At 51.0% G+C, this 12,666-nt stretch overlaps 6 protein-coding genes across 6 annotated transcripts; 3 read left to right on the forward strand and 3 right to left on the reverse strand.

Annotated features, from left to right (window-relative positions):
* Positions 1-844: 844 nt before the first annotated feature.
* Positions 845-2,706, forward strand: MRS44_014093 (uncharacterized protein; the record flags this gene model as incomplete). Its single annotated transcript, XM_065618269.1, has 4 exons — positions 845-1,122; positions 1,184-1,606; positions 2,126-2,135; positions 2,287-2,706. The coding sequence occupies 4 exons, from the start codon at positions 845-847 to the stop codon at positions 2,704-2,706; spliced, it is 1,131 nt and encodes a 376-aa protein (XP_065474341.1).
* A 381-nt stretch (positions 2,707-3,087) lies between these two features.
* On the reverse strand, positions 3,088-4,287 carry MRS44_014094 (uncharacterized protein; the record flags this gene model as incomplete). The annotated part of the gene is made up of 2 exons (XM_046284419.2): positions 3,088-4,090; positions 4,148-4,287. The coding sequence occupies 2 exons, from the start codon at positions 4,285-4,287 to the stop codon at positions 3,088-3,090; spliced, it is 1,143 nt and encodes a 380-aa protein (XP_046124114.2).
* A 213-nt stretch (positions 4,288-4,500) lies between these two features.
* Positions 4,501-5,823, reverse strand: MRS44_014095 (uncharacterized protein; the record flags this gene model as incomplete). The annotated part of the gene is made up of 1 exon (XM_065618270.1): positions 4,501-5,823. The coding sequence occupies one exon, from the start codon at positions 5,821-5,823 to the stop codon at positions 4,501-4,503; it is 1,323 nt and encodes a 440-aa protein (XP_065474342.1).
* Positions 5,824-6,820: 997 nt separating this feature from the next.
* MRS44_014096 (uncharacterized protein) lies at positions 6,821-8,021 on the forward strand (the record flags this gene model as incomplete). The annotated part of the gene is made up of 3 exons (XM_046273232.2): positions 6,821-7,037; positions 7,095-7,811; positions 7,870-8,021. 3 exons carry the CDS (start codon positions 6,821-6,823, stop codon positions 8,019-8,021), a joined length of 1,086 nt encoding a protein of 361 aa, XP_046124116.2.
* Positions 8,022-8,126: 105 nt separating this feature from the next.
* Positions 8,127-9,745, reverse strand: MRS44_014097 (uncharacterized protein; the record flags this gene model as incomplete). Its single annotated transcript, XM_065618271.1, has 2 exons — positions 8,127-8,198; positions 8,255-9,745. The coding sequence occupies 2 exons, from the start codon at positions 9,743-9,745 to the stop codon at positions 8,127-8,129; spliced, it is 1,563 nt and encodes a 520-aa protein (XP_065474343.1).
* Positions 9,746-10,443: 698 nt separating this feature from the next.
* MRS44_014098 (uncharacterized protein) lies at positions 10,444-12,063 on the forward strand (the record flags this gene model as incomplete). Its single annotated transcript, XM_046277945.2, has 1 exon — positions 10,444-12,063. One exon carries the CDS (start codon positions 10,444-10,446, stop codon positions 12,061-12,063), a length of 1,620 nt encoding a protein of 539 aa, XP_046124118.1.
* Positions 12,064-12,666: the final 603 nt, after the last annotated feature.

Consider the following 12,666-nt stretch of genomic DNA (forward strand, 5'->3'; position numbering starts at 1 on the left):
CTAACAAAAAAAGAGAAAATCTTTTCCATGTGCCAAGAAAGGGCTCAAGGCTATCCACCTTCCTGGCTGAGAGCGATGAGTCAAGTCGAAAGAGCCGTAGTTCCAGGGCGCCGCACCGAAGATGTGGATACTGACCGAGAAGAAAGTTCCCTGCAGCGCGAGCTAAAGACATGGACATCAGGCAGCCATCTAGGAAGGCTGTGCATCTGAGCCCTGGCACCGGTCACGGTCGGGCTGGAAGTCAAAGACCTGACAAGCACATGCGCCGAGGAGAAGTTTGACTGATAGACTGGAGGTGGGCTGGGACTAACAGGCGTCTCGCAGGCACTGCCACCATCCGCGTGTCTCATTTCTCTCAAATGAAGGCCCGAATTAGGCGCCCCTTCGGCAAAGGGAGGGCCTGAGACGGATAACAGCGTGCTCTTAGGCTTTGGCATTAATTAAAAATCCCGGTCTCTATGTCATGAAGTTGTGTTCATTTATTCCGCGCTACGAAGCACCGCCCCCAGCACAGCCCCCTTAACCCGCCAACTCCTCGCCCGTCGCTTCAGGGGCTCCAAGGGGCACTTGGGATGCGTTCATGTTAATGAAAGTGCCTCACAAAATGCCATACTAAGTGATGGCACTGCAGTTTCGTGTTTTGGCCCTTTTGGATTGCTCAGTAGATGCTCTGGCTTTGCCGGTTTTCGACTCTTGCTGGCGACACTTTCATGCTTCCGACTTTCTCGTTTCAATGTGTTTTTCGTCATAGTCAAGCAACATCTAACCGGACGAGCATGAATCAGGTTCGACAGAGTTTCTGTAAGTGGGAGCAGAACACATTGTCTCGATACCCAGACAAGCAATGTTGATCCTGGTGCAGACTCCAACGACCGTCGAGCGCCCTACCATGGACATCACAGTTCTGGATATCAGAAGTGAAGGACTCGAGACTCGCAAAGTACCTTCCAACGTAATCGTTGATCTTTTGGAAGGACCTTTACCACCAGACCATCGCTGCTGCCGATGGATCAACATCAAGCAACCTTCTCCAGATGCCATCTCCATTCTTCGGGAGCACACCGGATTAGAGAGACTTGGGACTTACAAAGAAGTATCCAAGACCCTAGTGCGATGGGACTCGTAGGTTATCGCATCCACCATTGTTTACATTCTAACGAAACTCTTGTCTTACACTTAAAAGTAATAACGGATACGTCGGTGTTCCTTTCCCCAGGCTGCACCTCAATCCCTCTACGAGTTTTCCGAACGAGCCTCGAGCTGTCTCCTCTCTACAGAAGGAGATGATACAAGAATGCGTATACATTCTCAGCAACTCTGACAACAAAGTCGTCAACATTTCTGACATTGCAGATTGTGATATAGACGCTTCTGTCAAAGCTATGCTTAGCAGAAGTTGTTCTTCCCGTCAGATGCTTCATGCTTCCTTACTGCTCAGCGCTGTCATATGCAGCGTCGTTGATAGAAGTGTGACTATGGCAATCACTTGTTTAGAGCGGGTCAAGACCCTAGAGTTGCAGGTTCTTACGCAGGCAGAAGGACAATATATCCAGGGCGTCTATCTTATTCTGCTGGCGATCCGCAGAGCACAAAGGTCGCTAAGAACGTCAGTACGGTTGGTTGAGGCCTTGCATACTCAAGAATCAGTCAAGGGCACCGTTAGAGAATGTGTAGGGAGGGTCGGTACATCTCAGGATCGCCAACCTACCATTTCCCAAGATCCATGTTTAAAAAACGTTAGTCTTCGCTGTTATACGACCATAAGTAGCTTAGATGCATCGATAGAAGTACTGGAGAGATGTGTTGGCATTTCGTTACGGTCAGTCTCGTTGAGGGGGCAGAGAACAAGGACTCAGACGCTTTGGATCGTGGTGTGGCTTCTACTTGTTACTGCTCTTGCGGCCACCATGGTCAAACTTATACTTGTGAAATAGGGAGGAATCAACTTGGTGTCAGCGTCGACTTGAGAGGTCAAGCTTGAGTCTCGACTATTTGCCCGTATCTTGATGTCAAGTACAATTGATCTCCAGAGCAAAATTCAAGAATCTTTCATCCAGTTGCAAGGTAATTCGCCAGTTCGTAAAAGCAGGGGGCTGTTTTTAACTTTGTACTAACATAGGTACAGTACTGAGTCAGTCAGTAACCACACCACTTAGTTACGGGGTGGGGCCAGCCCCAAAAACGGCGGCAACAGTCGGTTGCGTTTTATGGGAATTATTTTAGATTCCCCTAGTTAGAGAGCAAATAAAGCGGCGGCTTGATACTTACGCCCATTACCAACTAAAGGACAAAGTTCCTGTTCCTCCTCCTGGCGATGGCGAGCTGCTCATGCCCGTCAAAGCCTCCAGATTCCGTCATACCGACTATCAAGTCGACCAGGGCGTCTATGGCACTCAGCTCCCTTTCAGTGGGCCACACGAGTCAACAGGAGTCATCGCTGCCTTGGGCCCCAATGCAAGCGAGGACTGGGCGCTTGGAGATCGTATTGGAGTACTTAACTTCCGGAATCCTTGCGCATCCTGCGGGTTGTCGGTGGCGACTGATATTGGAACCGGAATTGCAGCCAACATACCAAGTCATCTTAAGTCCAACATCATCTGCAAGCTAAACGACTCTGATACTATCGAGAAACTTGCCCAATTTTCAGACGGCATGGGAGTTGACGCTGTTATCAGCTGCACCGACGATATATCAGCAACCGATTGAGCGCTCCATCGTCTCCGGTACGGAGGCGTGGGTGTCGTTCTGGGACTTCCGAATAATGATTCAAATTTGATCGTTTCAATATAGTATTTCGCGAGCTCATCATTCGTGGCTCGCTACACAGCAGTCTGCAAGAGGGAGAGAAGATGGTGCACGTCATGGCACAGCAGGAGATTTGCAGTAGGATCAACAAAGTCCCACTGCAGCAAGGAGAGAGTATACCTGAGAGCATTGCAGCTCGCGAGTTTCAGGGACGCGTGGTAGCGACTTTGTAGCATAGGTGCGCCGTTACTATTGTCTCCAATGACGAGTCCACAAGAGACCGTCAGCCACAAAAGGTACAGTTTATCAATACATAACGACATCAAAACCCAAGACCGTAGATCAACGCAAGTCATTGTGCAGCTCACCCCAACCCTTTGCCCTTGCTCTTACAGTGCCCAAGTCGTCCATATTCAAGAGCCCAATCTTTTTATCAACCAGGACTCTCCACGCAATCTCTCGAAGGTTCGGAGGGTCGGAGGGTGTATCCCAGTATCGGGCCAGTAGACCACGAGATTCTGCTTGTTCAATCTGCGTTGATGTCATGTCCTTTTCCCACGCCGTCTCCCCGTGTAGTTCGGAATTATTTGCGTATCTAAACAGGATGGCGTTTCGGAATCTGGTGGATGCCAAATATGAGTTCGAGACGCTGTATTTGTACTTGGGGGGATCCGTCGTAAAATCATCTTCGATAGATACTAGTTGCTCAAGCTTGGCGTCCCAGAAGATGTCTCTATGCGTTGCATTCATGGCAAGTATAGAGCTAAAAGGTGCATTCCCACTTGCCACAACTGTCAAAGGCCTCATGATTCTCTCTTTACCATCCCAGTAGGTCAGATAGTCGAGATCTCTCAATGGCTGCAATTGCGCATCTACCTCGTCAAATGTCTCTTTCCCTGAAGTCTTGAGGTCAATGACGAGGATGAATGTCTGTTCCGGGGAGTGGTTAAAGACGCCGCGCCAAGCCCCGTCAGTCAATTGAGCGTTCTGCGCCTCCAAGATGCGTTGTAGGGGTTCGAGGTATAGGGACTGAAGGGTTTTATCGTCACTGAGGCTTGATTTTGAATGTCCGACAAGAAGATTAGACCCGCGTAAATGAACATCGGCTTCAACACTGATGCATCCAGAGCCAAGTGCTTCAAAAAGAGGAATTCGGCGCTTGTAGTCATTGTGCGAGTGAATTGGCACAGGACGAGCATGACGGAGAAAGGACTGATGGTCAGCATCCCAGATTTCTGGGCTATTGTGGCCAATGTCTTTTCCAAACCATAGGTCGTACAGATCGTTGGGTATGCGGGCCAATCCCATATCGAGGCGGTAGATGTAGGCGGATTCGCCGACGAGACTTGATACCAGATCGATATTAGATATTGACGGAAGTGGGTGCTCAAGGCAAACTTACCCCAAAACCAAGAGGCCAGCAATATATTTTAGACAATTCTTTTGAAGATGGCACCCAAATGTCTTTCCCCAAGACCAACGTTCATCGTCGCATTTCCGGTTGTTCCCGCCTGGGAGAATGGAGTCGTTTCTAGAAGCCATGGCGGTTGACCTTGTTATTTTGGCACTTCGAGAAATCATTGCTGCCAAGAGTATTAATAAAACTAGAGCAGTGTGTGCTTCAAGTGGCTGCCTAGTCGAGCACCAGGTCGCGAGGGATCATACAAGCTTGCGCGTTATCATTGGGTGGATTTGTCACACTACGGCGGCTGACGCGGTTCATAAGCTGCGCCTCGATAGCACGTAAGTCACGTTTTAGCGTGTGCAAAGGAACCGCTTATATCTGTTCTGCCTGGGAAGGATCCTAAAATAGAGGATCACTTTGTTTTTAATAATGCCGTGGACGATACATCCCCATCGACGACGCTTAACGCCAAACGGGCCGGCTTGAACTTTGTCGTAATGGCCTACGGGAATCTCGCTTCGATCAGGCAGTCGAGAATTGAGCATAGCCCTGTCCACCGGCGCAGAGGTCAACGCAGCACCGGGAGCAGGAGGCGTCGCTGTCGACACGCTTCGTGCTGTTTTCTGTTCTCGAGGTATCACTACAGACCCTGTCCTAGAGCCGCTGTTATCGGCGGGAGGACCAATGGTGCTGTTTCTTGCGGGAGGAGGTCCTCGCTTGTCCTGGATCATGACCTCGAGTTGCTTTTGCATAACCGCAACACCATTCTCAGCCGCCCGGGCACTCTTTGTCGCCGCTCGCGCTGACTTTTCAGCCGCCGCCGCACGTTTCCTGCTGGAGAGAGCCGAACTCTCGCCAGCAACAGCACTCCTCGTGCCCGAGTCGGCGGTCTTTTGAGTGGCACACATGGTCCCTACGCCAACCCCGGTCATAATTGTGCCGAAGATCCATGCGGCTACTGTGGTTGCCATTTCAGTAGCTAAGCTTGACGTTGTCACAGCGTGGTCGGAGGTCGAAGCGGCAGAGGCAGCAGACACACCGGAAAATGAGGCTAACGCGGACTTGTCCGAGGCTATGGAGGAGGAAGCTCGGTACCGTCGGCCTTTGAGTTTATGATAACGCGTAATGTTGCGGTGCTTCAGGTCGAGCTCAGATAGAGCAGCCGCTGATTCTTCTGAATCCCTCTCGTCACGCTCGGCTTCCATACCACTTCGCTCGATGTCCACTGTCTGCTGTCCCATTTCATCCGAGTCAAACACGATCAAGTCATCGGATTCATCAATGATTGTCGAGCGTGGGTCCCTGGTCTTCCTCATATCCGGTTCTGAACGACTATGCCACGGTTCAGCAGCGCTGGTTCGCCCTGCATCACAATCCCGCGACGTGACGCTGACCGGATTGCGGTCATTCCAGTGAAACTGGAACTCCTGTTTGGCTGTCTCGATATGCGTTCTGTTTGACGCCGGGTTGAACCTGAAGTGTTGGTTATGACCTCGGTTGAGGTACCACTTGCCCCAGTGGCTATTCATGCCTGGAACCCTCGACCTTCGCCGCATCCAGCCACCGCATACAAGTGTCCAGTCACTCCATGCAGGTTTACGGGCGATGGTATCAGATTCAGGGGATTCGTCCCGGATTTCGACGGGATCAACAACAACTGAGTGAGTGGCCATACTAGCAAGTCGTAATCGATTAGCTCAGGTTCTAGGTGTTTGTTTTTCGTGTGACGTTTGCAGTACGGTAATGGGGACTTCAGCGGCGAGATGATGCGGGGAGGTAGGACACGCTGCGGCCTGAAGGTTGCAGCCTGATTTTCTGAACAGCCTATGGGGGTAGTTTTGTGAGGTTTTCCTTGCGTGACGACCACACTGCAAAATAAGGCTTCCCGGCTTCAGAGGCTTACATGCTCCAGTTCATGAACGGCTGGCAGAAGGAAGACATCCATTGCTTCGATGTCCAGAACGCGGTGGTTGGCATCTCCTACAATGGCCGGAGATTCCCATTTCTGGGAATCTGGGAAATGAATACTATCAAACCGAGATGAATGAACTAGGCCGACCGTAACATTCGCAACTAAGACGACAACAGCTCAGTTTATGGGAACCTCATGAGCAATGTCAATGTCAATAGCGAGAGTTGTGTGCAAGTTGGGGCAGGCTGAGAATCTTTTGATAACACTACCGGACTGGGCTTGTCTTTACTAGGCAGTTTGACCTCAGGTTAGGTAGTCTAACACAGGAACATTACCTAAACAACAAAGATGAAATATGTACTGGAAATAATAACATGAAAAATACCTTTGCCCTGACTAATAAAGGAACAACTTCTGTCGCTCAAGTATTCAGATGAGCACGTCATTATTATGTGGAGATCTTGGCCAAGTTTGGCTAGGACCCGATGCTAACATGACATTGCACATGCTAACATGACTCTGGCCAAGATTGATGCATGATAGGCAAATGATTGCGTCTTTCCAGCAGCTCTTCATGTGAGCGGGGTTTCAAGTATGAAGCGGGTGTTTTGCACAATGCCGCGATTCAACTCAACCATGGTGTGATTTGGAGATTCTCGGCCCATCGGGACCCTCGGCCTATAAAGAGACAGCCAGTATCCTTCGTATTACCCTCAAGCCTGACCATATCCTTTCAAGTTCTAGCAATTCATCCAAACATGTCGACAACTACAACCCAATCCGAGACGGTTCTGAGAACCAGGCTCGAGACGAGCCAACACCCCAAGCCGCTGTCTCTTTCTGGAGCGCTTGATCGCTTCGAGTCTGAGGAGCTGACGCCTGTAATTGGCCGCGAATATCCCAGTGTCAATCTGGTCGACGACATTCTCAATGCCTCAAATTCTGACGAGCTTGTTCGTGATCTTGCCATCACCAGTGAGTTTGGCCAACTTCGTTGCATCTCATTGGGATCTTCTAACATCCAATGACTAGTTTCCCAGAGGGGTGTCGTCTTCTTCCGTGCTCAGGACAACCTGACCGATGACCTACAAAAGGTGCTTGCTCAGCGCCTTGGTGAGCTCGTCAACAAGCCAAATGAGTCGACCCTGCACATCCACCCACTTCTCAATGGCACTGATGAGTTTGGCGTCGCCGACAACGAAATCAGCACCATCTCATCTCAGGGTTTCAAGGCCCTGGCTGTCGGCCAGAAGGATCGAGATGATCGCAAAGGCGGCGCTGCTTCATGGCATAGTGACATCCAGTTCGAGGAGTTCCCGGCTGACTACACGAGCCTGCGCTTGACCCAACTCCCATCAACAGGTGGTGACACCCTGTGGGCATCAGGCTACGAGATCTACGACCGCTTCAGCGACCCCTGGCAGAAGTTCTTGGAGGGTCTGACAGCAACCTTCAAGGGCGAGGGATTCATCAGGGCTGCTGACGCTCGCCCGGACAAGTTCAAGATCTACGAAGAGCCACGCGGGAACCCCGCCAATGTCGGTCGTGGGCTTACGGCGGTTCATCCAGTTGTGCGAACCAATCCAGTTACTGGTTGGAAATCCATCTTCGCGATTGGCAATTTCCCTCAGCGAATCAACGAGCTGAGTGTACGTGAGAGCAAGGAGCTGCTGGAGCTTCTATACAAGAGGATCGAGGAGAACCACGACCTCCAGGTCAGGTTCAAGTGGAGAAACAAGAATGATATCGGTTCGTACTCACCAGTTCTACAATACTGAGAAAAGCCAAAGACTAATTACCTTTCAAGCAATCTGGGATAACCGCAGTGTGTTCCACAGCGCGACCAACGACTACGATACTCTGGGCGACCGTGTAGGCCACCGTGCTGTTGGAATCGGCGAGAAGCCATACTTGGACCCCCAAAGCCAGTCAAGGACAGTTGCACTCAGTAAGAATTAGAACGTTCCTATGGTCACTTAAAGTTTCTTTGGTTCTATAGTTGAGGAAGCATATAAATACAGACAAAACATTGATCTCTACAATGTCCCGATGGCCCGTTTAACCCTATCGCTGTCCAGCTCTCGCATCGTCATCTTTCCAGAAACCTTGCCACTCGCCATATTTAAAAGCTGGTTTCTAAGCAGGAGGGTAGGTGTGCAACTCCACGCATGACAGAAACTATTCATCCTCACATCTCCGTATGGACTTGTCCGTGCATCTGAAGGATCATAACACTCCCAGAACGTATCAGCACCAGCCTTGATCATGCCACCCCAGTACGATCTTATAATTTCGAGACACTTCTCGTAGCAGCCTGCTGTGATGAGTGCATCGCAGACATGGTGCCAGAGGTACGGAGTCATGGGCTTGATAGCGGCGGGATGAGCCAGGGTGTTGAGCAGAGCACTGCGAGCAGTTTCGGGCGCGAAGGCTTCAGCGAGAACAAGCCAAGATGCTGATGCGTAACTGATCTGTGCTTTTGGACCTGATACCACCATGCCATCGGACAGAAAGACTTGAGCAGCCTCAGTCATCCCCTTGATTGTTTCCTGGTGAGGAAAATCAAGCTGTAAGAGCTGTGCAAGTTTAGCGACTTGCTTGAGGCAGAAGAGCAGCACTCCGTGAGACCCTGCGCTGGTGTCGACCTCTCTATTCCAGTCCAGGAACTTGATGTCCAAGGTGCGTTCGGGTTCGAAGATAAAGGTTTGGGGGTTGACGTGTTGCAGTGGACGCCGAAGACACCCAAGCGCTGTCGCCCACAATAGCCGGCCAGTTTCTAGATCCCCAGATGCCGCAACGTAGTCGTAAACAACGCTGCCAAACAGGGCATCATATTCGGTGAGATAGTCAGCTGAGGCAGCCAGGGTTGGCCTCTCAAACAGGCATGCAGGCAAAGACCCATCAGCCCGCGCAACAGCCGCAAATTGCAAGATGCACCGTTTGACAAGATCAAAGTCCTTCAGAGTACTGTAGTTAGCTAGTGCTTGAAGTCGAAGATCGCCAATCCACATTCTCCGGTCCCTTCGTGGGCCGTCTTCAAAGACGGACTGCATACAGTCTCTGAGAGTAAGAATGCTGACACGGTCGATATCTTGAAGAAGCTGGTCGTCAAACTCGAAAGTATCGAGTTCATGGTCTTGACTGATCGCACTAACACACTCGCAGGCCACGTCAGAGATGGAGATTTTGAAGTTGGATGAAGTATCGATAACTTGGACGCGTAAGAAGCGAAAAGCGTGACGCCGTCGAATCTTGACATCATCAGGGCAGACGTCGATGTTGATGATCTCGTCAGGCAACCAGCCCTTGCTAAGCCATGTTTCCACTCCATCCATTGTCATGGTGACATCCAGGGGAGATTCGCCAAATGTGAGGCGCAGTCTGCATGGCGCGTCCATGTTGGCGCCAACCCAGGAAATTCGAAACGACAAATAGCCGACCATGTGTATGCCAAAGTCGAGCACAAAGTCAGAGTCTCTGCCCCATGCCAATGAGGGAAGCTCAGAAATTTCATCAGTGCCGGGTTGAATCCGCAACCCAAAGTAATTGTCCTGACATGGCGTAAAAGAAACAAAGCGTTGTGGACGTCGAGTCCAGCGATACAAGGTCGGGTGAAGAGAATCCGCAAGCAGCTCAAACGGCGAGCACGCCGCAGAAGAAGCCTGAGGAATCTTTTGATGCATTGTACCAAGTATGATATGGGTGTGATATGAAAGAGAAAGAGAAGATGATGGGTAGAACGCGTCGGTCTAGGCACAGAGCCCAGTTATCCTACCTCCACTACCTTGGAAGAACACGCAGCCATGACAAAACATCGGGCCATTGCCCTCGGGTGAATATCTCCCCAGGAAATGCCAGTAACCGCCGAGGGCCGACATTTCGACATTGATTAACCCGAGATTTGACGCATCTCACGAGTCCCGTAAACAATGAACGGGCATGATCCCCACCTCGGAAGCAAAACACGGGCATGAGGATGTCTTCTCGGAAGCAAATTCGGAGAAACCCCCCTGACGCAGAGAAAACCTTCCAAAAGCGCCAATAATATTCTAGCGCCAAGAACCACAAGTCGCCGTGTCCAAGTCACGAGGGCCTTCCCCGCATGACGAGTCAGGAGAGTTCTCTTGCTTGCCAACAATCCCCGCGGTTCAGCTGCACCCCAGGATTCCAGGAAAATAAGGTCATCGGTGGAGATGGAGCCGAATGTTGTTCGACCGAGGTGTCGGGTGTGAGGATGGTTCGAGTATTTAGACTAAACTTTCCTTTCTGAGAATAGCATCAGGTTTTGGAGTCTCATCTTCTCACCAAGACACCAACCTTCTACACTAGTATCAACTTCAATCCTCGACATCTTCGTCCTTCATCCTGTACATGATAGATAATGGCGAAAGCCGAGACTGAACACCACGAACCCTCCAAGGGACACGATGTCGAGACGGTCGAACGTACAGATGACCAACTGCTGGGACGAGCTATCCAGCAGCAGGAACACAACCGGACATGGGGACAGAGTCTACGTAAAGACCCCTGGCTCCTGTTCTGGATTGGCGTGATGCTTTGGACCTTGATTGTGCGAGGCTTCGAGGCTGGCGCATCAGGAGACGTCCTCAGTATTCCCACCTTCAGAAAGAGATTCGGCGTTGCCATGGACGGCAGCTACTTCATTGCAACAAACTGGCAGTCGGCTATTAGCGGCGGTCCTAACGCGGCTGCCATCGTCGGCGCCTGGGGTGCCTCCTTTCTATCCGATAGGTATGGCACCAAGCCCATCATCCTACTGGCTGCCATGATCAACCTTGCTTCGGTGGGTGTCGAGTTCGGAGCCACATCCCTTGCCATGTTCTTCGGAGGCAAGATGATGAACTTCTTGGCCATTGGTGCCCTTCTCAACCTTTGCACCGCCTACGTCGCCGAGGTTTCCCCTCTAGCTATCCGAGCCAGCGCTATCGGCTTCTGCAACCTGTCCCAGTGCATTGGACCGTTCCTTTTAGCCATCATGTCCTACTTCACCTCCAAGTGGGACAATGACTGGGCCTGGAAATCGCTTGTGGCTGCGCAATGGGGCTTTACTGGAGTGGCTCTTGTTGGCCAGATCTTCATGCCCGAGTCGCCCGTCTATCTGGTTCGCATGGGCAAGATGGAAGCCGCCCAGAAATCCCTCGAGCGTCTCTACTCGGATCCGCAAGATGCCAAGGGCCATCTCCACCGCATCCAGCTTACTCTTGAAGAAGCGGAGCTGTCCAACACGGGATCATACCTCGACTGTTTCAAGGGCACAAACCTGCGTCGAACCTTAATCGCAGTCATGGTGTTTCTTTCTGAGCCCATGTCGGGCCTGGGATTTGTTGGCAGCTATGGCGCTCTGATGTACCAGTTCCTGGGTATCTCGGACAGCAAGGCCTTCGAGCTGAAGATTGGGGCACAAGTTCTCTCCATGAGCGGCGCCATGATCGCGTTTCTCATGTCCGATTGGTGGGGTCGTCGACCCATGTACATAATGGGGTGTTCTTCGCTCTGTGTGCTCATGCTCTGCATGGCGATATCAGGCTCGTTTGACACAACGGCTGCCATCACGGCCTCGGTGGGATTCTACACCATGTTCAACTTCTTCTACAACGTGGGTGTTGGGTCTACTGTGTACGCGCTCGCCGGCGAACTCCCCACGTCTGTTCTCAGGGCCAAGACACTAGCCATTTCCATCTCGACTTCTTCGGCATTCAACACCATGTGGTCCTTCGTGGCTCCATACCTGTTCAACTCGGATTACGCCAACCTCAAGGCCAAGATCGGCTATGTGTTTGGCGCATTCATGCTTATTTTTGCTATTCTCGCCTTTTTGTATGTTCCCGAGACGCGGAGAAGGACCTACGAGGAGTTGGATGAACTCTTCATGAAGAAAGTGCCCACGCGCCAGTTCCGTACGTACGTTACTGTGGCTGAACAACGAGCGGCGGAGGCGTATGCTGCTCAGGAGAAGACGATCGGCGATCAAAAAGTCTAAAGACATATGGTGCTTGAGGGGGAGAAAATTGCGCGCTGTTATTAATCCTTCCACATTGAGGTAGAGGAGCTTAAAAGTTGAATAACAGTCTTGATGTTACCCAATCGCATTCTTAATCGTGATGTGAACCCCCCTCCCCCAAAGTGTTTTGAATCGGGGCTGTTAAAGGTGGCCCGTGACCGCCAGCGGCGGTGCAAATAAGCAACAGCACAGCCACGTAACCAGCGAGCGGTAGGCTTAGTCATCGGCTTCTTGCTTGCTCCGCCAGCGGTGCGGTGCACGTCCAAGGGATAGAAGCTTGGAACTACCCTGTAGCTCCGAGGTTTCAAAAGACGACCACGGCTTAGTGTTGAGTACCTGTCAGGTAAATAAAAAATTGGTTTATTCGTGTCAACTTAAATGTTAAGCGATGTCGACTGGTGTTTTCTTTTGATAGACTGGTCTTCTGCAAGAGTGATTTTCTTCGATTTGATTTCGCTCCACCAAATTTGCTCTGGTCTATTCTCATGGACAACTGGTGACAGCGCCATGACCAAGAAAGACTCTTGACTCAGTGAGAAGGGCAGTGAATTACTAACCACAGTGACAACATGGCACTTCTTG

The sequence above is a fragment of the Fusarium solani genome, assembly GCF_023522795.1.
Source record: "Fusarium solani strain SB1 chromosome Unknown bctg00000010, whole genome shotgun sequence".
Taxonomy (NCBI): domain Eukaryota; kingdom Fungi; phylum Ascomycota; class Sordariomycetes; order Hypocreales; family Nectriaceae; genus Fusarium; species Fusarium solani.